The 27,174-nt window shown below is 40.4% G+C and overlaps 1 protein-coding gene and 1 long non-coding RNA gene across 3 annotated transcripts in view; both read left to right on the top strand.

Moving 5' to 3' along the window:
• Vta1 (vesicle trafficking 1) overlaps positions 1–15,406 on the top strand; it is a 47,737-nt gene extending 32,331 nt beyond the window's left edge. For both annotated transcript variants that reach the window (NM_001025640.2, NM_001398685.1), the window contains 3 exons: positions 6,061–6,237; positions 11,047–11,133; positions 14,901–15,406. In NM_001025640.2, coding sequence (NP_001020811.1) covers positions 6,061–6,237; positions 11,047–11,133; positions 14,901–15,046 — 410 coding nt within the window. In that variant the 3' untranslated portion in view covers positions 15,047–15,406. The remainder of the gene's footprint in view (positions 1–6,060; positions 6,238–11,046; positions 11,134–14,900) is intronic.
• Positions 15,407–15,794: 388 nt separating this feature from the next.
• Positions 15,795–20,985, top strand: LOC148006841 (uncharacterized). Its single transcript, XR_015649022.1, has 4 exons — positions 15,795–15,933; positions 16,440–16,528; positions 17,296–17,440; positions 19,714–20,985. It is a non-coding gene; the product is annotated as an uncharacterized LOC148006841 (long non-coding RNA).
• The last annotated feature ends 6,189 nt before the right edge of the window (positions 20,986–27,174 follow it).

Here is a 27,174-nt window from a genome sequence, read left to right as displayed (position 1 = left end):
AAAGGATGGGATAGTTCAGTTCTGCTGTTACAATGGAGAAGTGACTGGGCAGTGAGCAGACAGGTACACATGGTTATGTTCAGTGTTGTGTTAGCTACAGTCTAACATAGTCTCATTGTATTGAGTAGGACGATGAGCTGTCCAACTCTGAAATAGCTTTTCATTGTGACGAACTCTCACTTGCCATGATGCTTATCACACAAGTGAATTCCATTCGTTGCTATTATTGTTTTTTTAATTGGATTTTTTTATTTAAATTTCAAATGTTATCTCCTTTCCCAGTTTCCCTTCTATAAACCCCCTATGCGATCCCCCCTCCACCTACTTCTATGAAGCTGTTCCCCCACACACCCATCCACCCCTTCCCGCCTCCCCACCCTGACATTCCCTTACACTGGGGAATCGAGCCTTAGCAGGACGAAGGGCTTCCTCCATCAAGGCCATCCTCTGCTACATATGCAGCTGGAGCCATGGGTCTGTTCATGTGTACTTTTAGATGATGGTTTAGTCCCTGGGAGCTCTGGTTGGGTGGTATTGTTTTTTATGGGGTCGTAAACCCCTTCAGCTCCTTCAAACCTTTCTCTAACTCCTCCAGTGGGGACCCTGTTCTCAGTTCAGTGGTTGGCTATAAGCATCTGCCTCTGTATTTGTCATGGTCTGGGAGAGCCTCTCAGAAGGCAGCTATATCAGACTCCTGTCACCATGCACTTCTTGGCTTCATCAATATTGTTGGGGTTCAGTGGCTGTATACGGGCTGGATCCTCAGGTTGGGCAGGCTCTGAATGGCCTTTCCTTCAGTCTCTGCTCTAAACTTTGTCTCTGTATTTCCTCCTGTGAATATTTTTCTCCACATCCTCGCCAGCATCTGCTGTCACCTGAGTTTTTGATCTTAGCCATTCTCACTGGTGTGAGGTGAAATCTCAGGGTTGTTTTGATTTGCATTTCCCTTATGACTAAGGATGTTGAACATTTCTTTAGGTGCTTTTTGGCCATTCAATATTCCTCAGCTGAAAATGTTTTGTTTAGCTCTGTACCCCATTTTTTTAATAGGGTTATTTGGCTCTGTGGAGACTAACTTCTTGAATTCAATGTATAGTTTGAATATTAGCCCCCTAACAGATGTAGGATTGGTAAAGATCTTTTCCCAATCTGTTGGTTGCCTTTTGTCCTAATGACAGTGTCTTTTGTCTTACAGAAGCTTTGCAGTTTTATGAGGTCCCATTTGTCGATTCTTGATCTTAAAGCATAAGCCATTAGTGTTCTGTTCAGGAAATTTTCCCCACTGCCCGTGTGTTTGAGACTCTTCCCCACTTTTCCTTCTATTAGTTTGAGTGTATCTGGTTTGATGTGGAGGTCCTTGATCCACTTGGACTTGACCTTTGCACAGGGTGATAAGAATGGATCGATTTGCATTCTTCTACATATTGACCTCCAGTTAACCCATTTGTTGAAAATGCTGCCTTTTTTCCATTGGATGGTTTTAGCTCCTTTGTCAAAGATCAAGTGACCATTGGTGTGTGGGTTCATTTCTGGGTCTTCAATTCTATTCCACTGATCTATCTGCCTGTCTCTGTACCAATACTATACAGTTTTTAATCACTGTTGCTCTGTAATACTGCTTGAGTTCAGGGATGATGATTCCCCCAGAAGTTCTTTTATTGTTTAGAATAGTTTTTGCTATCCTGGGGTTTTTTGTTATTCCAAATGAATTTGCAAATTGCTCTTTCTATCTCTATGAAGAATTGAGTTGGAATTTTGATGGGGATTATATTGAATCTGTAGATTGCTTTTGGCAAGATGGCCATCTTTACTATATTAATCCTGCCAATCCATGAGCATTGGAGATCTTTCCATCTTCTGAGATGTTCTTCAATTTCTTTCTTCAGAGGCTTGAAGTTCGTATCATACAGATCTTTCACTTGCTTGGTTAGAGTCACACTGAGATATTTTATATTAAAGAAGCTAAAACCATCCAATGGAAAAAAGATAGCATTTCCCTAATTTCTTTCTCAGACTGTTTATCCTTTGAGTAGATGAAGGCTACTGATTTGTTTGAGTTAATTTTATACCCTGACACTTTGCTGAAGTTGTTTATCCGGTTTAGTAGTTCTCTGGTAGAACTTTTGGGGTCACCTAAGTACACTATCATATCATCTGCAAATAGTGATTTTTGATGTCTTCCTTTCCAATTTGTACCCCTTTGACCTCCTTTTGTTGACTGATTGCTCTGGCTAGAACTTCGAGTACTATATTGAATAAGTAGGGAGAGAGTGGGCAGCCTTGTCTGGTCCCTGATTTTAGTGGAATTGCTTCAAGTTTCTCTCCATTTAGTTTGATGTTAGCTACTGGTTTGCTGTATATTGCTTTTACCATGTTTAGGTATGGGCCTTGAATTTCTGTTCTTTCCAGGACTTTTATCATGAAGGGATGTTGAATTTTGTCAAATGCTTTCTCAGCATCTAATGAAATGATCATGTGATTCTTATCTTTCAGTTTGTTTATATAGTGGTTTACATTGATAGATTTCTGTATATTGAACCATCCCTGAATACCTGGGATGAAGCCTACTTGATATTGATGGATGATCGTTTTGATGTGTTCTTGGATTCAGTTTGGGAGAATTTTATTGCATATTTTTGTGTCGATATTCATAAGAGAAATTGGTCTTAAGTTCTCTTTCTTTGTTGGGTCTTTGTGTGGTTTATGTGTAAGAGTGATTGTGACTTCATAGAAGGACTTTGATAGCACTCCATCCGTTTCTATTTTATGGACTAGTTTGGACAGTATTGGTATGAGGTCTTTTTTTTCCTTGATGCTCAGAGTTTTGTTTTGTTTTGCTTTTCCAATTCTTTATATATTTAAGATACTAACCCTTTCTCATTAGACTGGCCATGTCTAATTGAGGAAGAATTTTTTTTTAATCTGTAGGCTACTGCTTTGTTCAAATTCCCACTTACTGTTTTATAGATGTCCTATTCAAAAAGTCCTTTCTAGTCCCAGCAAGTTGAAATCTACTCCTTGCCTTCCCTTGTAGCAGATTCAGGGTATCTGGTCCTGTGTAGAGGTCCCTGACTCATTTGGAGTTGGTTTTGTACAGGGTAATCAATAGGGATCTATCTTCACTTTTTTTCATGCAGCTATCTAGTTATACCAGAACCATTTGTTGAAGATTCTGTATTTTCTCCCATATATATTTTTGACATCCTTGTTTGGTGTTTGGGGGCTTGTTCAGTTCATTTCCATTGACCAATGTCTGTCTCTTTCCCTCCCCGTCCCCCTTCCTCTTCTCTCTTCCTCTGTCTTCCTAGATCATGCTGTTTTATTACTAAAACGTCGTAATGTGATGCAATCTGAAATGTGGAGTGGTGATACTGCTACAGTTCATATATTATTCAGAATAACTTTAACTATCCTGAAGTGTTGTGTTTCAGTAGGAATTTGAAGGTCATTTTGTTGTCATTGCTGCTGTTCTTGAGTTTCTGTGAAGCATTGTGTTGGAATTTATGAAGATTTTCTCAAACATGTAAATTGTATTTGGTAGGATGGTCATGTCCACAATATTAATTTTACTGATCCATGAGCTTGGGAGAACTTTGTCTTCTGTTGGCTTCAATTTCTTTTTTTAGTGTCTTGAAGTTTATATTATACAAGTCTTTAACTTGCTTTAGTAGAGTTAGCCCAATATATTTTGGGGTGCTATTGTGAAAGATACTGTTCTCTTGATTTTTTCCTCACCCTGATTATGATTGGTGTATATTACTGTTACTGATTTTTTTCATAGTATTTTTAAAATCCTGCTACTTAGGCTGTTCCTAGTAGAGTCTCTGGCATCTATTATGCATACATTATCTGCAAACAAGGATGCTTTGCCTCCTTCCTCATTTATGTCCTTTTGATCCCCTTCATTTGCGTCATTGCTCTAGCAAAACTTCAAGTCCTTTATTGAATAGGAAGGTAATTTTGCCTTATTCCTGATTTTAAAGAAAGTGCTTTGAGTTTCTCTCCTTTAAAAGTTGATTCTGGATATGAACTTGAAGTTACTTCCCTTTATTATGTTGAAGTGTACCTGTGCCTTTATCCCTACCCTCACCAGGATCTCTATCGTGAAGAGATAGTATGGTTTGCCAAAGTCCTCTTTGCATATAATAAAGTGATAATGTGCTTTTGTCTTTCAGTTTGTTTATATGGTAGTTTACACTTATACACATATGTATATTGTGTGTATGTGTGTGTGTGTGTGTGTGTGTGAGAGAGAGAGAGAGAGAGAGAGAGAGAGAGAGAGAGAGAGAGAGAGAGAGAGAGAGAGTGTGTGTATATGTGTGTGTGTCAGGATGAAGCAAACTTGATCATGGTGGATAATCTCTCTTAAATTCAGTTTGCAAGTATTTTATTGAGAATTTTTTTTATCTATGCTCATAAGGGACACTGCTGTATAATTTTTTTTTTTTTTTTAGTGTGTGGTTTGGGCATTAGGTTAATAATTGCTTCATAAAAAGAATTTGGTGGGGTTGGGGATTTAGCTCAGTGGTAGAGCGCTTGCCTAGCAAGCGGAAGGCCCTGGGTTCGGTCCCCAGCTCCGAAAAAAAGAAAAAAGGAAAAAAAAAAAAAAAAGAATTTGGAATTGTATTGTCAATTTGAGGAAATTTGGTGTTAGTGCATCATTAAGATAGTAATATGAGATGTCTCCAGTTTTTCAGTATAGCATTTAGTGTTATGAATTTGCCTCTTAGAACTGTCTACATTGTTCCTTTAAATTTGGGAATGATCAATTTTCATTTTTATTTAACTCTAAAATGTTTTTAATTTCCTACTTCATTACTATCCTGACCCAATTTACATTCACCAATGAGTTGTTTAGCTTCCATACCATTGTATACTTTCTGTCATTTTGTTGTTATTGTTAATATCCAACTTTAATCCATGCTTGTCAGATAGAATTCAGTTCTTCTATATCTGCCAAGACTTGCTTTGTGTCTAACCTGTAGCATTTCTCTGTGTAATTTTTCCTGGCTGGTCTATCTATAGATGAGAGTGGGATATTGGAGTTAGTTGCCCAGTATCAGTGTATGAGGGTCAACATGTAATTTAAGATGTCATATGTCTCTTCTGGTGGGTTTTTCCTTTAGTGAATATGCACTGTCCTTCCCTGTCTCTTCTGGTTAGTTTTGGTTTGAAGTCTGTCTTATCAGATATTAAAATGGGTATGTGGCATTGTTAATTCTTAATATAGGAAAAGGATTTCAGTATATTTGAAGTATAAATATATTCACAAAGTTGTCTAGAAAAATGCTTATCTCAGAGTAGCAATTTGATTTACTTTTTTAAAAATAATTTGCGTTAGAGGTGTATGTAATCAGACAAGTGCTTGGGAATTTGATAGAAAGTAAAATATTGCATTTAAAAACTTTTAAATTTAAAGTTTTAAAATTTCATATTAAATCATTAAAATAACTTATTTTAAATTATATAACTGTCTCCTTAAGCATATTTTCAAATTTTAACTGTCTCATGTTTGTTTTCAGTCAGTTAACTATATAGTTTATTTTAAAAGTGTACCTTTTCAAATACATTGAAATATATAATCACCTATTATAATGTAGATAGCTGAATGTGAAATTTCAGTTTTAATTTTTGTTTATTAATCTTTGAACAATGGTAATAGATAATCATTTAATAGCATGCATATACCAGATAGGGATTAAAATACAATTATCAAAAAACAGTCTGCCTTTGACAGCACAAATGTGACCTATTTTACCAAAAATGTCCTTAGTTTTCATTAGAATTTTTTTATAGAAATAATTGTATGTGTAAAGAATGTGCAGACCTGGTGGACACTGTCCAAAAGAAAGAATACTCATCGTCAGCCACAAACTTTCTAAAAAATTAAAAATTAAAAATGTAACCATGGTTTCAAGAAATAGCCTGCTTATTAGCTACACATAGGTGGAATTGTGTTTGCAGATTCCTTCTGTCATGTGGGAGTAGAGGAAAGTAGAAAGTATTTGGCAATTGAATTTTAAAACCCATGCCTCAGCGTTTCACATGTATTATACACAGATGTTGAGGAAAATGAAGATGTTGGTGCAACCTCTCTGCCCACTCAGCCACCTCAGCCATCATCATCCTCAACGTACGACCCAAGCAACTTGGCAGCAGGCAGCTACAGTGGGATACAGATCCCTCCGGGTGCACATGCTCCAGCCAATACCCCTGCAGAAGTGCCGCACAGCACAGGTATGAACACAGTAGTCTGTCCCCAGGTTCATAAAAACTGCACATAGCTTACTGAGTAAGAGCACCTCCTCAGTTATGGGGACCCAAATTTTGATCTCACCACCCACATAAAAAGCTGGCCATGACCACACACAGAGCTGTAACCCCAGCATTAGGAGATGAAGAGACAAGAGCATTGCTAAGGCTGGCTAGCTGGTAGCTTAGATCCAGGCTTTCTGAGAGATTCCACCTTAAAGGAAGGCAGAAAGTAATAGAGCGCAGAGACCCACTGTCCTTCCCTGGCCTCAGCACACAACCATTCACATACACTGCACCCTTCTTAGGCTTTCATTTGCCAGCCTCATTGTATCAACACTTTTAGGTCATCTTGTATGGGTTTCACAATTAGTTAAAAATTATTTTCACCATTAAAATAGCAATTACACTTTTTCTTCCCATTGTAAAACTTAATGTTTTCTGATTATATTATTACTATATTGCTTTTATTATTGATAAAACTGATTGTTTTATCCCCACGCTCTCTTGTGTTGTTTATTGTAATTCATCTGGCTTACAGGGCTTTAAGGTGTGTGTCATATCACAGCTAGTTCAGCCAGTGTGGACTCATTTTGTACATACATTTCATAAAACATTGTTTTAAATGTTTTATAGTCTTTGGAAACATTCATCGTTTTTAAGCTAGAATGCTTAAGCAAAACCAGCTACCCCAGTGAATCTGCCGGAGGCCGATCGTGGTCAGAATGAGTTAGCACTGGCCTCCTTTTGGAAGCAGCATGCCATGCGTTTGAGCCAGATCCCAGTGTCTTCTGGTTCCCACTAGACTGTAACTCTGCCACAGCTCAGCTGGCATCCACTGCTCTCACCCTGTGGTGCTTTTCTTTCTAGGATGAAGTTAGTATCATACCTATTTTTCATGCTTAGTTATTAAGAAGGGGGAAACATAAAATTGACTGGCACTGAAACAGAACACAGAATACTTGTTCTACACATTCATGTCGTTTCCTTGTTTTCCTCTTCTGTCCTCGGTGCCAGAGAGACAGAGCCATCTGTGACAAGTTACTGAGCATTCAAAATTATTTAGTGAGTCAAGCAAATACCGTATGTCAATGTAAAATGTATGGAAAGATTACCTGGAAGGTACTACTGTAGAAACAGATCAGAGGCCAGCTCTGTAGTAAATTCACGCACCCTGGATCTGTACAGAGCTGTTAGGTGTGTTCAGCAACAAACCACACTTTTAGTTGGCAGACTGTTTAATTGACCTGTATGAAATTAACATTTGTACAGTGAAAGCATTAAAATCTTACAACGTTCTGTGGTCACGCTAATAGTCAAACTTGTTGCTGTGAATATTCATGGCAATGATAATATCAGAAGGTGAAATCTAGGAAGCGTTCTGGTGTGCACAGTGCATCTTGATCTGGTTAGCCGAGAGGTGTGCTTGTGTGTTCTGTCTCCCCTCCATGCCCATCTGGGTATAAATGTAGCATTTTTTATATTCTGATTACCCCTTCCCCACCTCCTCTTTCATTCATCAAAGAAGCAAATAAAAGTAAAAACTTCTAAGAAACATACTCAGAGAAGAACCAGAACTTCTGGCTTCGTTGAGTTACTTAAGTTTCCCCCTCCTTTCTGTGTCCCTGTGTGTGATCCTTGGGGACAAGGATCTAAATCTTTTCAAATCCAAATCTGCTTTCCCAGTGGCGAACCTCTATTTAATTATTGATTTTTGATACCGGATCTCCTCTTAACTCCATTTTTTTCTGTGTCAAATAAAAGAAAGCAATAACATTTTAGTTAATAAACACAACAGATGTTTCCCCTCTTGCTCCCTCTAAGAGTGATTTACCTTCTCCCATGGAACAGGTCCAGGATGTACTTTTATCAAAGGGAAATCCTTCAGATACTGGAAAGAATAGTATGTACTCATTGACAAGCTTTAGTTCTTCCACAAAGAGCAGTGGGCACAAGGGAGCAGGAGTAGCGGTTGTTTGGCAGTGTCTGCCCCTGTGCCCAACCCCTGAGCAGATAGCACATGGAGACATTAATCGTTTTCACTGGGTCCCTTGAAACTCAAAACGTGTGCTTCTTCTAGGCTGTGTCACAGAAGGCCTTGGCAGAACAACACACTTGATAAAAGTGGTACAACTCTATTATTGCAGCTAGCCTTTTCCCCTTCCCAGAGACAGGGTCTCACTATGTAGCCCTGGCTGGTCTGAAACTCTTTATCTGGCCCCTAACTCACATTTATCCTCCTGCCTCAGTCTCAGGAGTACTAGGATTAAGGGTGTACACTGCCACACCCAGCTACGGCTAGCTTTTAACCTCTCACCTACTATCCTGCAAACCTGAGCTCTGAGGAACTGGAGGGAGAAGTTAGGCTCTTGGATTCTGTGAGATGTCATCTGCTTGTTGACATCCTGGCTGTGTTTTTCTCTCAGTGCCATTTCCCCTGGTTACATGGCGGATCTGTCACATCCGTTCTTCTTCTTCCTTACCTTTGCTTCTGGTGTCCTGTGTAGGTCAGAGCAGCCGTGTCTTCTTACCTTGCTGGGCCTCTCACCCCACTCCACTTCAAGGCTTTGTTGAAAGCTGGGAGACAATATTCCTCGGCTTCCTAATCAACTCCTAGATCTCTCTTCTCAAGAGATTCTATGCCATTTAGCCCGGAGAACAAGATACTACTTAACAAAAAATGTTACGGTGTTCTCAAACATGTATGAATGCCTTCTAATATGCTGCATAAGTGTGGCTCAGAATTACTACTTGACATAACATTTTATTGCATTTTATTGTTGAGTAACATAAAGGAATTAATGTGCAAACTCACGCTTCCCTCCAGGAGTGCACTGTAAAAGGATCACCTCACTCCAACATATTATAGTGTAAAAGTTACAATCAATCATTGCATAGATTGCCCAGGGTGTCCTATCCAAATCCAGAACAGAGAAAAAATAACAGATTAGAGCACCCAGTGAACAAATAATAACCTAAAAAAGCATTACCAACTTACCAGGTATTTTTGAGCTTACGTCAATCCAGTATTCTAGGCTCCTGATGGCGGCAAAAGAGCTTTAAGACAAACAGGAAGAGACTTGTCCAGACTACCCTGCCTCAGGCATGTACAGCTGAGTGACTGACCAAGTAGTGAGACTCACACAGCCTTTTAAAGTATCATTCATATGAAACACTGCTGTGGAACTAAGCAGCCTCTGTGAACCTACTGTGTCCTTAATGTGGCTTGTTCACACATGTAATTATTTGAAAGTTACCATAGAATGCTGGCCAGAAAGTATTCCCTCCCATGAAGGAGTCTGTTGAAAGATTTAATCTATGGATGAGTATGAGTTGCTGGGGAAGGAGTGGTGTTGCCTGCTTGGAGGATAAGCACAGCCATGTGCATGCACTTAAGATGTGGCTGCTGAAAAGCCCTCCTAGGCTCCACAAACAGTCCCTCTCAGATCTCCTGACTTTCTCACATTTTCTCCCCTCTCATTTTGTCTTGTTTTGTTGTTTTCTGAGACAGAGTCTCACTGTGTGGCCCTGGTTGGCCTGAAACTCAGAGAGATCTGCCTGCCTCCACCTCACAAATCCAGGGATTAAAGTCATGCACCACCATGACCAGCTTTCTAACATCCTTTTTGATGTCAACCTGATATGTTCTTTGAAGGTTTGTTTGGAAAAGTATGTCAAATGCTAATTACTTATATACTTTGTTATCACCCATCAAAATTAAGCAAAAAGTCACCTAACTGTTCAGTATAAATTTCATTTGTCTCCTGGCTTTTCAGTAATACGTACATCCACTGTAGTTCCGTGTTGTTTTATAAGTAATGGGTTGATTTTTAAATAGTAATTTAAAAAATAGAAAAGAAGGAGCATTGTAAAGAAAGAAAGCAAGGGTTGTATTGTTATTCTGAAATTGCAGCCTCTAAGCCCTGTGAAGAGCAAAGCAGGCAGAGGGCATTCTATTTAGATGTAAATATTGCAGGACACGCGCGCGTGTGCACACAGGGAATTGAGTTGTCGGAGACCACTTGGCTTCTGCATTAGTCAGCTTGTCTTCAGTTCCCGGCTGTCGAATCAGTGTCGTCTTCTGTAAGATCGCAGTGCCTTTTGCTAAGTTTTTAGCTGAGTAGTAGGCTGTAGCTGGAGCACAGTGCTAGGGACTCATCGACAAGTCTTGACAGGAAGTCAAGCTAATATCACTCCTTTACCTATATAAATTCCACCTTAAAAACATCAGCTGGAGCATTCCCGTGTTCAACTTCACGTAGTTATAAGCTGTATTTTTCTGCTGACTTAAATCACAATTTTGTCTCTTTGACCTCAGGGTACTTAATAAATGGCAAGCTTTAATTAAGAAGCAGTTGACTACTTGATCATATATGTAAAAGTAATATGATATGGGATGAGCAGCTCGTTGTTATATTTATGAATATATATGTTTACACATACATGCATATATGTCATATGTAGCAACAATGAAAAAGAAGCAGTGAATTTGAGAGGGAAGAAGAGAGTACATAGGAAGGGTTGGAGGGAAGAAAATGAAGGGGGAAATGATGTAATTAAATCTTAATTTCAGAGAATAAAAGAATTGACCCACTAGTCATGATGGTCAACATTCATACTTTCCTGCATATTTTCTGTTCCAGTTTGTAATAAGTTCAAATTCATGCATCAGAATCAATTAAAGGTTTCAAGAAAGTGTTGCAGCAGTGAGATAATTGCCCACCCTTGAATTCTTCACTGATATGTAATTAGGGAATGATGCATATTCTGCATATCTCTGGTTTTGATTCACAGGTGTAACAAGTAATGCTGTCCAGCCTAGTCCACAGACTGTCCCAGCCATTCCCGCCATTGATCCTGACCTGTACACAGCTTCCCAGGGTGAGTCAGCTGGCTGGCCGTAGGCTGCATTGTGTCTTTCCTTATTTGGGGTGGTGTTTTAACTGTTCCTTGAGTAAACCATATGAATTTGAGTATCTAGGTCATTGAAAACAAGCTTTTTTTCACTGTGTCTGCTAGATTGTCGTGGGAACCAGGATTATATAAGTTGGTTCCAGAAATCCAAATCATTTTCTTTCTTTCTCTCTTTCTTTCTTTCTTTCTTTCTTTCTTTCTTTCTTTCTTTTTTTCTTTCTTTCATTTGTTCTATCTATCTATCTATCTATCTATCTATCTATCTATCTATCTATCTATCTATCCCTCCTGTCTTTCCTTTACTGTTCTCTCTTTTCTTTTTGTTTGTTCTGTACTGGATATAATGATACCAATATCTAGCCACAGTAGCGGAAACTTATGGCTACTTTGCTTCATCTCAAAATCACTATATTGTTGTTGTCTTTATTCTTTTCTACACCAAACTATTACATTATCCAAAAAGAAAGAGCTAACCATGATGCAAATCATCATCACCGAATGCGATTATATATTTGCTTGGTTCATATTTTAGGTGACTGGCATGTTGATGAAATCTTTTACCTTTTAATTTCTTTCTATTTTTCTGCCTCTAGTTGGATTTGAAATGTATCTTAACGTTTTATTCAGAGTTTAAATCTTCTTATGGCTCATGTAAAACCAAAGAATGGAATGTGCATAAACATTACCAATGTAACCAATGTAACAGAATAGATATCAGGAAAATTAATTTAGATCTATGTATCTTCAATTAACCTATTCAACAAAGGAGCCAAAACACATTGGAGAAAGATACCTCTTAGGTAGTAAGTGCTGGGGTAAGTGGATATCTTACAGAAGGTTAATGTCATCCCTTCCTAATCCCTGTGAGATTGTTTAAAGACAAGACTTAACACTTGGAAATTCCTAGAGGAAAACACAGAGGAAGAACTAATAAACGCTGATGGACCAGGGACTTTGTATGTATTTGGCTCCTAAAGGACTGGAAATGAAAGCCGAAGTTGACAAATGGCATTAACCCAAAGGTAAAACAGTCATCTGTGAAGAGACAGCCCTTAAAGTGGGAAACAAATTTCCTAATTAGTCAACTGTTAAATTAAGTAAAAATAAAACAGGGATGAAGTTATTGAAACAGAAAAAAATAATTCAAAAAATGTTATTCAAAATAACCATATCCCTAAATATAGAAAGGGAGTCCTACCCCGTGATGTTTGTCCCAAGAGGGGAGAAGCTGTCCACACGAAGCACTGCACCCACTTGCTGACGCCGTCCTTACTCAGAAACTGAGAAGCAGTGGGGCCCTCCACACTCATAAACACGACGTCACATGCCCAGCGATGCCGCATCCTCCCATGCGAAGTGCACGTGAGCTTCCCAGCCTTTGAAAAGAAGGGAAAGAAAAGGGTATCAGTGCGTGGAAACCCAGCCCTGTCTAATTAGTCACACGGGTCACTAATCTAAGCAATCTACACCAGTGTGTTTATGTGACCCCACATTGTCAGGAGCTCGGATGGGTTTTTGTAAGGACAAAGACAGAAGTTTCAGTGTATGAGTGGAGAGCCAAAGCTAGAATACTTCCACACCCCTGTGGGGAAACTGTCACTGCACTCACTTCCTGACGAGCTTCTTAGTCAATACAGCACTTGCTTCATGGCCTGAAGAACCAAAACAACAAATGCAAGAAGGGCTGCACACTGTGTGACCCCAACTGTGACAAGAAGAAGCCAGAAGGTGAGGCAGGGAAAAGATCAGTATTCATCAGTTGTGGTGAGAAAACAGGATGAAGGGGAGAGAACAAGAACTTCTCTGCTGTAAGAAGTATTCTATTAGGAACAGAAAGGTTGTATAAATTAGTCCAAGTTCATTGAATTCATGAAACCTAAAGGGAACACACAGTGGCCTCGAGGGGTTCACAGTGTGTCAGTGAAGGCTCATCAGTTGAATCACTGGTGGTGCCAGAAACAGAAGGGCTTTGCTTGTGTACAGGAGGTTATGAGAAACTCTGTCTGTCTCTCAGTTTAGCTGTGAACCTAGAACTACTCTAGATTATCTATTGTCAGAAAAATAATACAGAGTTCTGTGTTGACTCCTGCTATCCCCGCCACCTGCATTCCCTGTGCCTGTGCCCTACCCCTTTTCTCTTAGTACCAAGTTTCAGAAGTATACCTGTTGTGCTAATGTGTAAATACATTCATATTAATGTATCGTAGGTAATTATGCCTGACTCCAGAGAGGAAAATGCAAAGCCAAAAAGTTTCAGAATCTGCAATGGTTTTTTTGCCTCATATATTCTAATATAAATTAAAACTAATTTTCATTTTTTTTAAGTCTTAAATGTCACAATATCTGGAAAATATTGAATATTATCATTATATTCAATTACAAAATATTGAAATAATGGAACTACCTGTATCCATGACTTCTCTTTCCATAATTGGAATCTTGTAACAATGCCTTTTTATAAGAATTCAGAACTGTGGTTTTCTGTTTTCTCTGCCTGTGTCTTGAGAGGCATATTCACATCAGTAATGGAGTATATGCTGGTGAGATTAGACAGAGCCCTTGACATACTATTTGTAAACCTAGCTACATAAAGTGCAGAGTTCATCTTGGAGACATCTCTGGGGAATTGCCGACAACAGAGGCAGCTTCCACACTCCGTTTGCTGAGCCACCTCGCACAAATCCATTCTAAAGATGTATCCGTGTATCAGTGCTTGCTTTGGTGATAATGGTGAGGATTTAGTGTGAGCCTTCCTACAGTTGCTACCTCTTCCTACGTAACGTCATACTTTGCTGTTTCCATCAATGGCAGAAAAACAAAACAAAACACTAACGGCCATTTAAAACTAGTATGTGTGTCAGTACAGCCTTTAAAACACCTAAACTAAGCCGCCTGCTCATCTCTGTGCTTCTGTGTGTGTGTGTGTCAGGAAGTGTGCCTTACCATCGTCAGAATCTTGACACGATAAAGGAATGAGTGAGTGAGTAATTGAATGAATGATCCTCTGTGTCTTTTCCAAAAACAATACACTATGTCTGCTTTTTCTCTTACCGTAGAAGTACATATATACAAGGACATGCTCGTATCCTAGGTTAAATGAATAATGTAGACTTTTACATATTACTCATCTATAAATAGAAAACTGCTGGAAATAAATTTTGGAAAATTTTCTGTAATGATCGTTTTCATGTTCAGTCAGATGTTTTAATGATAAGAATTCGGAGGTGGCCTTAAGTGTCTTTTTCCAGTTACGAAGCAAAATGTAGAATATTTTAATGCTTAAAAAAGGAACCATGTTCTGCATGGATGTTATCCCCCCCCCCTACACACACACACACACACACACACACACACACACACACACACACACTTTTATTGGAGGATATATTTATGTTCTAGCTCTAATGAGGGCTGCAGGGTTTAGTCTGTCTGTGGTGTTCCATGGAGAGCCTCAGCGTGAATTCCAAGCCGCTGTTCTTGTCTCACACAGCCAGGTGTTCTCATTTTATTTCCCTTCACAGTTAATTTACTAAAACACAGACTTCTGGTTTATTACTTATTGATAGAAAAGTATGCATGTGAGTTATCTTTATTAGCATGTGTCTAGTTTTTATTAGTAGCAAAACGATGATTGGTCTTTTTACATTAGTATAAATATGTTGCTGCATCTTGAGCTGAACTAGGAACAGCAGGACACGCCGTGATCTGGGTTGTGTCTGATGTGCTTCTTCTAGGGGATGTCCGCCTGACCCCAGAGGACTTTGCTCGGGCTCAGAAGTACTGCAAGTACGCTGGCAGTGCCCTGCAGTATGAAGACGTGAGCACCGCGGTGCAGAACCTGCAGAAGGCCCTCAGGCTGCTGACAACGGGCAGGGAATGAAGCTCTGCTCACGGACCCCATGCGTTTTCTGCATAGAGAACTAACATTCAGTACACTTTCCTCAGCCTTTCAGGAGCATGGTTTTACAGAAGACCTCAGTTCCCCGAGTAAGACAGTGGCTCCTGTTGTCGTCAGCTGCCTCAGCCAGTTGTCATTGAGCGTGTAGAGCTGATGTTAGCATCAAACCCCGCTATGGAATGTCCCTGTAGAAAATCCTGGTGGGTATAGTATGCTTTCTTAATGTATACACACTAAAGGACGTTTTTGAAAAGTCGGTAATATTTGGACAAACCATATTATGTTGCTTTAATATTCTAAATTAAACTTTTAATAAAGATTACCAGAATGTTCTAGGTTGGAGATGCTGGCTTTTTCCCCCCCCCTTGGGATTTGCAAGACAAATGTGAACATCCAAAAATGGTAAATAATAAGAGATTAAGTGCAGGTTATATCCATGTTCAGATATAACTGTAAAAATCAAAGGTCATGGGAGGAGAAACCAGGTGGAGAGGGAGAATCACTGCACTCTGAAAAATCACACTGGCTTCCCGGAACTCCTCCTGCCCCGGCAGGCGCAGTGAATCGCTATCCTTCATCAGCAGTTGGTTTATGTATTAGAAAGTGAAGAAAAGACGTCCAGACATTTGCATACTCGGTGCTCTATAGATTCTCTTCTGCTCTTGTGGAATCAAAGAGTGTAGCTGGAGTGATAAAGACGGATTCCTGCTCAAATCGATGTATTTTATAGGGCTTGAGCACTGCCTGCGTGTGTGCTCTGTGACATCAACACAAGGAGATTCTTTTAACTTGTCCTCGGGACTGCAGAGCGACCGTGTTTGATTTGCATAGTAGAAATATCACCTACATTAAATGCCTCTATTTAAAAGGTGAGTGTGAAAGATAAACATGAAATTTTTCTGATCTGTGTCACTTATGCCGTTTCTTTTGGAATTCTTTAGAGTAGAGCACATAGACTCCATTTATTATACGGATGGCAGGCCATGGCCCATAGGCTTGTTAACATAGAGGGAATCAGGCCATGGCCCATAGGCTTGTTAACATAGAGGGAATCAGGCCATGGCCCATAGGCTCTGTTAACATAGAGGGAATCAGGCCATGGCTCACACTATATATTTAACAGAGGAAACAGCAGGCCTGTGGACTCCCCCTGCCATACAGAGTTTAATTTTAACAACACAGTACCCATTCATTTATATTTTGTCTGGGTGGTTTTTCACAGTAGCAGAGTTATATGGTTTATACCTCTGAGTGTTTACTGTCTAGTCCTTTAAGAAAAATATTGACTGAAAATCTAACCTACTAGAAAGAAAAAGTCATAATTGCTTATAATTTGTATCTGTTTTTCTGCACATCAATTTATTACCGTTCTCAGTTTGATAGAACAGGAATACACAGTGACTGAACTGTCGACATCAGCACAAAGAATCCATGACTACGTCTCCTGTAACGTGCTCTCATGAAGTAAGCATTACTCTGCCTCACTGTTTGCCCCTGGAAATCCAGCACTCTTGTTTGGTTCTATAGAATATCAGAATTAAACCATGACTGGGGCGATTGATCTTCCCAACAGGTGTAAATACAGTATAACAAATTTTATGGCACACCTAGACATGTTTGCACATTGGAATTAAAAGTCACTTCCTGTGGCAGTCCTAGTTAGCAGAGCACATGGAGGTAAGGAGACAGCCATGAAGTTCACAGGTACAGAGCAGAGCCCCTCTGTCAGATGAAAGGGACACCAATGAGTTTGCTCATAGAATCACACCCATGCCGTGTGTAAGGTGCTTAACACACAGCAGCACTCTATACTTGTGGATTATTCATTTGGATGCTTGAAAATTATGTAAGACATTAATTTGTTTTCCCAGTATCAAGAAATGTTTCTCGTATGAGGGAACTGAACTATATTTAATATCTTCATATGTATCCTTATGGGCACATTTTCTGGTGTAAGAGGATAAACATTTTTCACTTACTTAACTTGTATTTCTTAAGCTTCTGCTTTGTACCTGGCATTGTTCTTTCAAGAGGAAATGGCAGAAAATCAAGTCTGCCTCAGTTTACATTCTCAAGGGGAGGAAATGGCCATTCTTAAAAGTTACCCCATGCTGTATATTTGATGGGCGTTTCTTAGGGATGCTTGTTAGAAATGTAGTTTTCAGCTGCTACCTCAGCTGTATCCACGAGGAACTCCAAGCCGTGGGACTTCACCTTCTGTGCTCTCACAGATACTTTGTCTAAGGACCCTACAGCTTGAGTGGGTTGGTCCTGCCTAGATCAGTAAGAGTGGGCGACAGTGGTGACATCAATAAAGCTGTACTTCCTGAAGATGCAGACCATGGTCCACAAGACATCAGAAATGCCTGGGTACTGGTGAGAAAGTTCACTTACCGCATTCGGGGAATTTCCATGTCATAGTTGTAAATGTTGTGGAGAAACTAAAGTGTGGACTAGGAGACTGGGTATGTGCAGTGTGTGCATATTTGAACTGGTCACTCAGTAGGCCTCAGAGAGGAAAGCGGAAGCAGTAGCACACAGCTATGTTGCTGTGTGGTTGATGAGAGGGAAGAAATGTCACAGAGTATATGAGAGAGGAAGACTGGCTAGCCAGAAGAAACCTTAGGAGAATACAGGGTTATTATAAGTAGCTTGGCTTCAAATATAGAGAGCAGCAGGCAGGTGGTGAGCAGAAACTGTGGTCTGCTGTGAAGATAGCAATGTTTTCTCATTAACTTATTCACCTTGCATCTTCATAGCAAACCCCCCCTTCCTCCTCTCCTCACAAGCCCGCCCTCCACTACCTCCTCCTCTTCTCCTTAGAGAAGGAGAAGCCTGCGACCATGGGTACCAGCCCTCCCTGACCCATCACCTCAAAGCAGGACTAAGTCCATCCTTTCCCACTGAGGCCAGACCAGGCAGCCCAGCTGGGGAAGGGGATCTGAAGACAGACAACAGTCAGAGACAGCCCCACTGCGGTTGTCAGGGGAACCACATGAAGACCAAGCTGCACATCTGCTAAAAATATGTACAGGGCATAGGCCCAGCCCATGCATGCTCTTTGGTTGATAGTTTAGTCACTTTGAGCCCCCATGGGGCCAGGTTAGTTGATTGTAGGTCTTCCTTGACCATTCCGGCTCCCTCGGCCCCCAACTCTTCCACAAGACTCTCTGCCTGATGTTTGGCTGTGGTCTCTGCATCTGTCTCTATCAGCTGCTGGACGAAGCCTCTCAGAATACAGTTAGACTGGGCTCCTGTCCTCAAGCATAGCAAAGTATCATTAATAGTGCATGAGTTGACTCTCCCATGGGATCAGTCTCATGGCAGGCCAGTCATTGGTTGGCCATTTCCTCAATATCTGCTCCCTCTTTAATTCCTGTACATCTTTGGAGGAAGGGTACATTTTGGGTCAAAAGTTTTGTGGGTGGGTTGGTTTCCCCCTCCCTCCATTGGAAGTCCTGCTTGGCTACAGGAGGTGGTCCCTTGAGTCTCCATGTCCGCAACTGCTAGGAATCTTAGCTAGGGTCACCTCCATTGACTCCCAGGAACTATGTTCTGGAGAAACTAAAGTGTGGGCTAGGAGACTGGGTATGTGCAGTGTGTACATCCAGGTGTCCAGATTGTCCCAGAGGTGCTCCCCTACTGATTTCTATTCTCCCAACCCTATCCCCCACCTGACCCCCTCCTCCCCACCCTTGTTCCCCTCCCCACCCCCTTTCCCACTCAATTCCCTCCACCCATCCACCTCTGCTGTCTATTTTATTTCCACTTCTGAGTGAGATTCGAGCACTTCCTTGAGCCCTCCTTGTTATTTAAGCTCTTTGGGTCCATGGATTGTAGCATGGTTATCCTGTGCATTATGGCTAATACCCTCTTATAGGTGAGTTATACCATGTGTATATTTCTGCATCTGGGCTCTCTCACTCAGGATGATATTTTCTACTTCCATCCATATGCCTGCAAATTTCATTTTGACTTTGTTTTTAATAACTGAGTAATATATTGTATAGGTTTACCACATTTTCTTTATCTATTCTTCAGTTGGGGGACATCTAGGTTATTTGTAGTTTCTGGCTATTATGAATAAAGCTGCTATCAATATAGTTGAGCAAGTTCCCTTGTATGATAGAACATCTTTTAGGTATATGCCCGGGAGTAATATAGCTGGGTGTTGAGGTAAAACTATCCCTAGTTTTCTGAGAAACCACCAAATTGATTTCTACAGTGATTGTACAAGTTTGCACTGCCACCAGCAGTGGAGGAATGTTCAACTTTGAAAAGGATCATACAGCTGTTGCCATGAGAAGAGGCTAGGGAGAGAAGGATTGAGAACTACGAAGCCAGTTGAGTATTGCATTGATGTGAGATTGGCTTGAGCCACCAGTAGCCGTAACATGTAAGGTGCAGTTGTATTCAGCAAATCCATAGGGTTTCTGTAAACTGGATAGGAGGAAGAAAGTGGAAATGAGTCAACCCAAGTTAACTTGAAATGTAATCTCAGCTGGGGGCATTAGTTCAAGTGAGGTGTTCCTGAATTCTTGTGACTGTCCCAAATAAAACTGATAACAGTGTTTTACCAGTGTGACAGAAAGGGATGAAAAAATAAGATAAATTTCTGAGAACAGTGACTGTTGTGAATATCTCACCAGGCCACTGCTCAGCTGAAGCCAGAGCCAAGAATGGTTCCCAGGGCCAGCCTGACCACTTAGACCTACCAGCCTCAAGACCGCACCTACCAAGCATCCCTCCACTTACACTTCTGGAAATTGAATATCTTAGGGTGATAACCTACTGTGTTATGAACTTCTGGAAATGTAAGTCTTCTCAGCATTCACTAAAGGAAGAAGCACATTGTGGAAAAGATTTTCAGTTCTGGAAGAAAAGGCTGAAGAATTTGGGTTATCCTCGCAGCATCCCCTCTTCACCCACCCTCCACCCATCTGTTAGCAACTCATTTTGTACAACACAGCAGTTAATGCCAGAAGCTTCTAGTTAGGGCCCTAAACAAATCTTCATTTGGAAAACCTGTGTTTTTGAAAGAGGTCCCAATTCTAAGGTGGTAGTGGTGTTACTGTTTTGTTTTAGAGAAGTATGTTGACACTGCTCATGAGTGGTTTTACATACATGAACTCCCTTCCTCTTGCCATCTGCCTGTCTTGAGAGATGGGCTCTATCATCGGCTTACAAGGCTGTACAGTCAAGCCACTTACAGACTGTTTCAGACAAGAAGTATCCCCATAGGCAAGCCACCAGAACAATGAGTTCTACAGTATGGGTGTGAACCACCAGAATAATGAGTGCCTTTCGCAGGATGGAGATCTGCGAGCAGTTTCTGTTGGGGCAATGGAGACGGGGGTGTGTGTACAGAAGCTAGATTTTTCTGCTCACTGAGCCATATATTCTAGTGGGCAAGGTGCTATACTTGAGAACAAAAGATCATTTTAAGAATGAACTTGAAAGTCCTATCATACCCACATATTTGGGACGCACACTGGACTATGGCCTGAACTCAGAGACTCCAGGGAATAGAGTGGGTTTAAATAACTGGCCCAGGAGGCTAAGGTGTTGTCTTGAAGGCGCCCCCACAACACAAGGGAATCCTGAACGTCAACTTGCCAGTTTCATCGGACATTAGAGAGCAGCACTGCTTCTCCTTGGCCTTCGACTATGGATCAGACTGGGATCTAGACTTCAATATAAAACAAACAAAAACTTTAGTTATTAGTTGCTTCTTCTATTACGTTTCCATCCGAAGGAGCAAGACTGTTCAGATCCAGAGTTTGGAAGGAAAATAAACTGAATGCAGATTACTATCCCACGACTATCATTCTACGGAAAAGTGCTTTCCTAGCTAAGTGGTCTTGGTAGAAGATAGAAAATGTCTTAATCACTTGAAAAATAAAGCGCTCTGAGATCTACTATCAAAGTTTAACATGGTGACACTGCTTTGGATGTTGGCTACGGGACATAGTGTTGCTGCATTGGACATTAGGTGCAAGACATGGTTATGGTGCATTAAAGATTGGGGCTGGGCTTGGTAATGCTGCATTCAGAGTTGAGTGTGGGGCACATTAACGGTGCATTTTAAGGTTGGTAGCAGGAACAATAATTTTTCATTGGAGGTGGGGTTGGCAGCACTATATCTCTGCCGGAGGAAGTCAAGAAAGATTTCACAACACGGTTGAATCTCACTGATTCCCAGAGCAACAATGAGTAAACAAAGAGGTTATGAATGGAGGAGAAAATGGAAAATTCAGTGAAATTGATTATTTGATGGTATTATGCAGAGACCAAGAGCTATAAATGTTGCAGGGGCAACAAAATGTTAGGAATTCCCTTGTATCCCTTCCAAATTCATACTTGGAAGGCCTAACTCTGAGTATGACTATTTGAATGTAAGGCTTTTAGGAGCATAATTAAGGTGCCACAAGATAAATAAGACCCCAATCCCATGGGGTTGATATCCTCATAAGAAGAGTGGACAGGAGAGCCTTTGTGGTGTAAGGGCAGAGGAGCCATGTGAGGAAACAACGTGGCTCTTAGCCATAGAGATTGCCTACTTGATTAGTAACCAGTGGAATTTCCTTCATCCACGACCTTGCCATTTGTGTAGGTACAAGGAACATTCGCCACCCCTTGAGGAAGAAAAGAACATTTGTCCATGATGCTGGGCATCCATTATTTTCTAAAGTCAGTAAGGCTCCTTTAACAGTAACTTGGAAAAGCTACTACTGCTTCTTAACTGTACATAAGTTGAGTGTTAGTTTATGTTTGTCCCTCCCCACCCCCACGACACATGATGAGCTGCTTGTTTTAGAAATTATCTACACATGTGTGATCGTTAGTAATTCACCTGGTGAATTATTGTGAAATGAGCCTGGTGCACATTTGAGCACCTCAACCGTGAATGAATGAAAGAATTAAACAGAAATCGCCAAATGAAAAATGAATGTTCCAAAGCCTGTCCTCCCTAAGATCATGGTCTGAGATAAAATTATGATAATTACATCTAAAAGTTCAGTACCTGGGCTGGATATGTAGTTCAGTTGCAAATCACTTGCTCAGTGTGTGCAACGGTATGACTTCCATCCCCAGCTCTGGGGTTGGCAGACACGATTTGAAAATACTTTTAGGAATCTACATACATCTTCATGTATATACATATACATCAAGCCCATAGGAGTCACCAAACTGTAATAGAAAGCAAGGAAACATATGCTGATCATAGAACATAGTTATTCTGATGAGAATATAGTTATGACATCTAAAGAAACTAATAACATTTTTGTACGTGAATGGGCAAATCATTTAAAAATACAGAAACTACCATGGAACTTTGAAGATAGAAGCCAAATGGCATTGGGTTATCTTTTCTCCTAAGTATATCATAGACTGTCTACAAGTTCAAAGCCAAGCAATTGGAGACAAGGTATGGAGATGATAAAGCTATGGGGGAAGCAAGGGTAATACAGTGTCCTACTGTCAGGAAATGTTCTTTTCCCTTATTGCCTTACGCTGTTCTGCCCAACGAAAGAAAAATTTCCCTCCTGACCCCCATGCTACATTCTTGTTAGTTTTCGCACACATAAAATGATTCTACAAGTTAAATTGCTAGCATGCATGGAAGAACTGAAATTCAAGTTCAAATACTTGGGCTTCAGCAGACAAAACTCAGATGAGGCTATGGCCCTTGATCCACTTCTCATTGTAACCAGAAACATGGCATATTTTCAAAACCTAAATCCTGGCCTGCGTCCTAGCAAGTAAGTAAATAGTCTTGAACGCCGTATGATAGTATGCCAAGAATTCAGTCAATAAAGGCCTTTGAGGAAAATTGAAACCATAGACCACGACAGACAAAAATTTGCTCTTTGGGAGGCAGGGAGGTTTCTCTGCCAGGGCCCAAACTGCTAGAAAGTAAGTCTGATGAAGATGTGCGAGCAAAGGTATTACCAGGGATAAAGAGTTACATCATAATGACTACGTGGTTAATCAAGTTAGCCAAAAGGACACAATCCTCCCACTCTTTCCAAGAGTTTTATAATATATAATCCGTCCCTGTTGTCAGAATATCCAAAATCAAAAGTGTAAGTAGGGTTGGTTACCTACCTAACCCTCTCGATAAAGTTTGAAGCATTTTAGATCTGAAGTTTTCAGAATAAAGGTGTTCAGCAAGTGCTGCCCTAGAAGAACCCTGAAGTCTGGAAACCTCCAGACATCAAGCTCTTCTGGTTCTGAGTGTTTCAGGGAAGAAACGCTTGGCCTATGCTCAGCAGTTCTGAGGAGAGGTATGTATTTCAAAACTATCTCAAAAGATGTAGAACAACTGGAAAATACCCCCCTGAATAGTATCCTATACTTAGGAAACCCAAAGGCAGCCATTGCTTACTGTTGCTGCCGTGGGCTTCTTCCCTTTGCATGGGACTTTTGTGGCTGGTGGTATAAGGAGCCTTTTCCTCTTCACTGTGATTTTATTTTTATATAAGCAAAGATCCTAGATAACCGTGAACTTAAAAGGACACATGATATGCACAGTTAGTTACAAATGTGCATATGTACTTAGATCTTAAGTATTTCTCAGTCCTCTTCAGGCCTCTTAAAATATTTTTAATAAACATTCTCTGATACTATGTTATGTGAATCTGAAGGACTAAGAGCTTTTGAAGAGGATTTTATTGCAAGTCACTATAACAAAAGTTCTCAGATTCTTCATTGCACTCCCTATTTTCTAATATTTATGAGGGAAAGAAATCATAGTACTGCAGCTAGAAAATTATAGTGATCCCTGTTAATACGTTTGCATAAGTGCATATCTCTATATGGCTATCAGAAAACAAGCACACAGATTAAATCGTAATCGTATTAAAAACGTTTTAATCTAATAGGCAAGCAATGAATGAATAACTTATTTGAAATCCTGATAACATCTGCTAGATTTAGAGATGCGTATGTTTTGTCCTGTCATGCTGTGGATGATAAGGTGAGGACATTTCTGAGGAATGATATTGAACTTCTGTATGGATACAGTGGATATTTCGTTAGCTTCAGATCAGCAAGCTTTGGTCAATCACTGTGTGGACCTGAAGACACAAAGCTCCAATGAGAAGTTTCTGACCACTTAAAGACAAGTATGTAGATGACTGATGGTCCTCATTCAGTGAGCTTGAGGGAACACTAATCTGTTATTGGAACAATTACTATGGCCCAAAGCTGGATAACTGCTATAAAACATAAAGGTATTTCTGAGAATATATGAAGAAAAATCAAGACACAAAACAACAGATACATCCAAAACTAAATGTTCCCATGGTTAAGTCTTCCCAAATCTAAGCTGTCTATCCCAATGCTATCCTGAGCAGGGATCCAGTGGAGGACATTTGATGGTAATTAAAAATGACGGGAATGTTACAGGAAAATGGATTTTTTTTTTTTGAGAAGTTATATGACTTTACAACTGTGGCAAATGTTCATTTAGTCCTAAGGCAAACCTTCCTAGCAGAACAGGTATGATGGATCACACTGTTCCCAGTGAGGTAGGAGGCAATCTCAGTGTCCTCGTTAGTTTACAGATCCATTCAATATATCAGCAAATAACTTTCTGAAGAAAAAAACACTTACTTTTTATACGTTTTACGCATTTGAATGTTCAAACTCACCCATCATAAACTGTAAAACTGCAACATCAGAATAATTATATACAACAGAAATAACCAGTAGCTCTGGATACTGGCAAGTCCAAGATCAAAGGACCAGCCCATTGAGTGTCTAATAAAGGCCCATTCTCTTGCTGTGTCTTTACACAGGAAAGAAGTAACGAACTCCACCAGCTGTTAGACAAAAATCACTAATCCTGAAGGCCCCACCTCTTTGTACTGCTGCCATGAGGGTTCATTAAATGTGGGACTTTGCAAAATGCCAAGTTTCAGACAACAGCTTGCCTGCAGTGCACTTTCTGTATATACACATATGTTCTTTGAGGATCAGAAATAGTGTGTCCATTTTCATAGCTGTAGTTTTTATTGTGTCAGTAAAAATGAATGTCGTGTTGCCTTTACAAACAGATGTACAGCAGAATGTTCTTAGCCAACATCAAGAGGGGCAAGAGAAAACAACATAAAACAACAGCAATGGACACATAGGCACATTCAACTGTACTCTTATCCTCCCTAAAGCCGAGCTGCACATTCCAATATCGTGGAACCTCTGGCCTCCTGGTGACCTCCGCCCTTCCTGGTTTATGTCTCTAAGGCGTCTTAACTGTCCAAGTGTCCAGCTGTCCCTAAGGAAGAGCCTGTGAAGCAGGCAGAAGAGCTGGAATATGGGGAAGAGGTATCAAGAGGTGAAATAATTCTACGAAAATCATAGGAGACAAAAGTTCCCACCATCTCTAAAAGAGTCAAGAAGTCCCCAGTCTAAAAGGTTTTTGTGGTCCAGCAAGGACTTAGGGACAATTCAAAATGCTATAGTAGTTCTTAAAAGAAAGTTAAAGTCACAGCATGTATTTCTTTTAAAATCGAGAGCTGGAGAGATGGCTCCACGGTTAAGAGCACTTCGTGCTCTAGCAAAAGACCTGGGTTTGGCTTCCAGCATCTACGTGGTGGTCGGAATTCTAGTTCCCAGATAATCTGACACCCTCGTCATTCCTGCTTGGGACTAGGCACACAAGCCACACACATACATGCACATAGGAAAAACACCCATACACATAAAAAGAAGTCTTGAGAAATGAAGTTTTTAACAATAAATGTATATTTTATTAATGTTTGCTTGGTTGGTTATTTGTTTGGTTTTTGGTTTTTTTGTTGTTGTTTTTTGGTTTTTGTTTTTTTTTGTTTTGTTTTGTTTTGTTTTGTTTTGTTTGGTCTTGCTCTTTAGTCCAGTCTGGTCTTAAACGGGGATGAATCTTAACAGATTTGATCTGGTCACAAATGATTTCTCAGGAAACTTGTAGTGTTTAAGCGCTTCCATTGTTACTGTCTTGAGTAGTTCAATAATCTCAGAAGTTTTAATTCAGTCCGAGTGAATAAGTGTTACAATGATTTTGATACTAATTCACAAAAAACTCAAGATGGAGCAACCTCAGTTGCTCCTATTTAGGGAGAAGAACCAAGATGGGAGCTGAGAAGGAAACCCAGATCCGTATGGCTTATGGCCCCAGATAGTTTGAATATTTCTTAAGGGATGAATTTTTATAGGTCAATTTATCTCATCTAAGTGGGCGGTTTATATCATTATCAACGGGCTCCGAGTTTCTTGTGTGGACGTTTTGTGGAGTGTAAATTTACCAAGATAAGTTACTGAGATAAATCTTACTGGTAAGTTACAAGCCTCTGGAGTTTTAATTTGGTCAGGTTGGTGGGGCTGAGGTGGGCGGTTGCAGGGAATGTGAGCAGAGTTCAGCGGCAGAGAGCCAGGAGGGCGGCCTCCCCTGGACCCAGAGAATAGCTAGCGGTAAGTGGTAAGTGGTGTGGTGTCCTAGAACCAGCTGCTGCTGAGATGAATGTACCCTGCTAATGCTGTATGGCTTGACGATGCAGGCTACTGAGAGTTTGTGGATATTTTTAATATTTACTACAACAGGTGGGGAACTAACGTGTTAGGCAAGAATCCACTAAAAAGATAAGCCTAAGAGTTAGAGTTAGTAAGAGTTTTATTTTCTAAGTGAGAGAAGGGTGGTGCCATGATGAATCACGTGACAACCCAAGTGCGGGGGGGGGGGGGGGGGGGGACCTTAAACAAAAGAAACCAGGAGTCAGGTCACAAACTCTTGGTCCCCTGCTGTGAAAAGAAACAGGCTACTCTGAGTCAATGGCTTAATTCAAAGACTGGTTTATTTACTTTTAGAATAGATTTATATACAGAGTTTGAATCACATGGGGAATTTCGCCCATGATTCAGAACTAAAAAAGAAACATAATGTATTATAGAAGGTGCTAGTGAGTGGAAGTCTGAAGCTTCAGGTAGAGAGCTCAACAGATAAATGGTATATTTCAGTCTACAGGATACTCAGATTCTCTCTAACGTGGGCTCCACAGGAATTTTGGGCTGATTTCCTGGCGTGACAGTTTAGAGCAGCCTAAACAGGCTCACACAGCATTGCTTAGTTTACT

Source organism: Rattus norvegicus, chromosome 1, assembly GCF_021556685.1.
Source record: "Rattus norvegicus strain SHRSP/BbbUtx chromosome 1, alternate assembly SHRSP_T2T, whole genome shotgun sequence".
Lineage (NCBI taxonomy): Eukaryota > Metazoa > Chordata > Mammalia > Rodentia > Muridae > Rattus > Rattus norvegicus.
The sequence above is the reverse complement of the archived record's forward strand: the minus strand, read 5'-3'. Positions and strand labels throughout refer to the sequence as shown.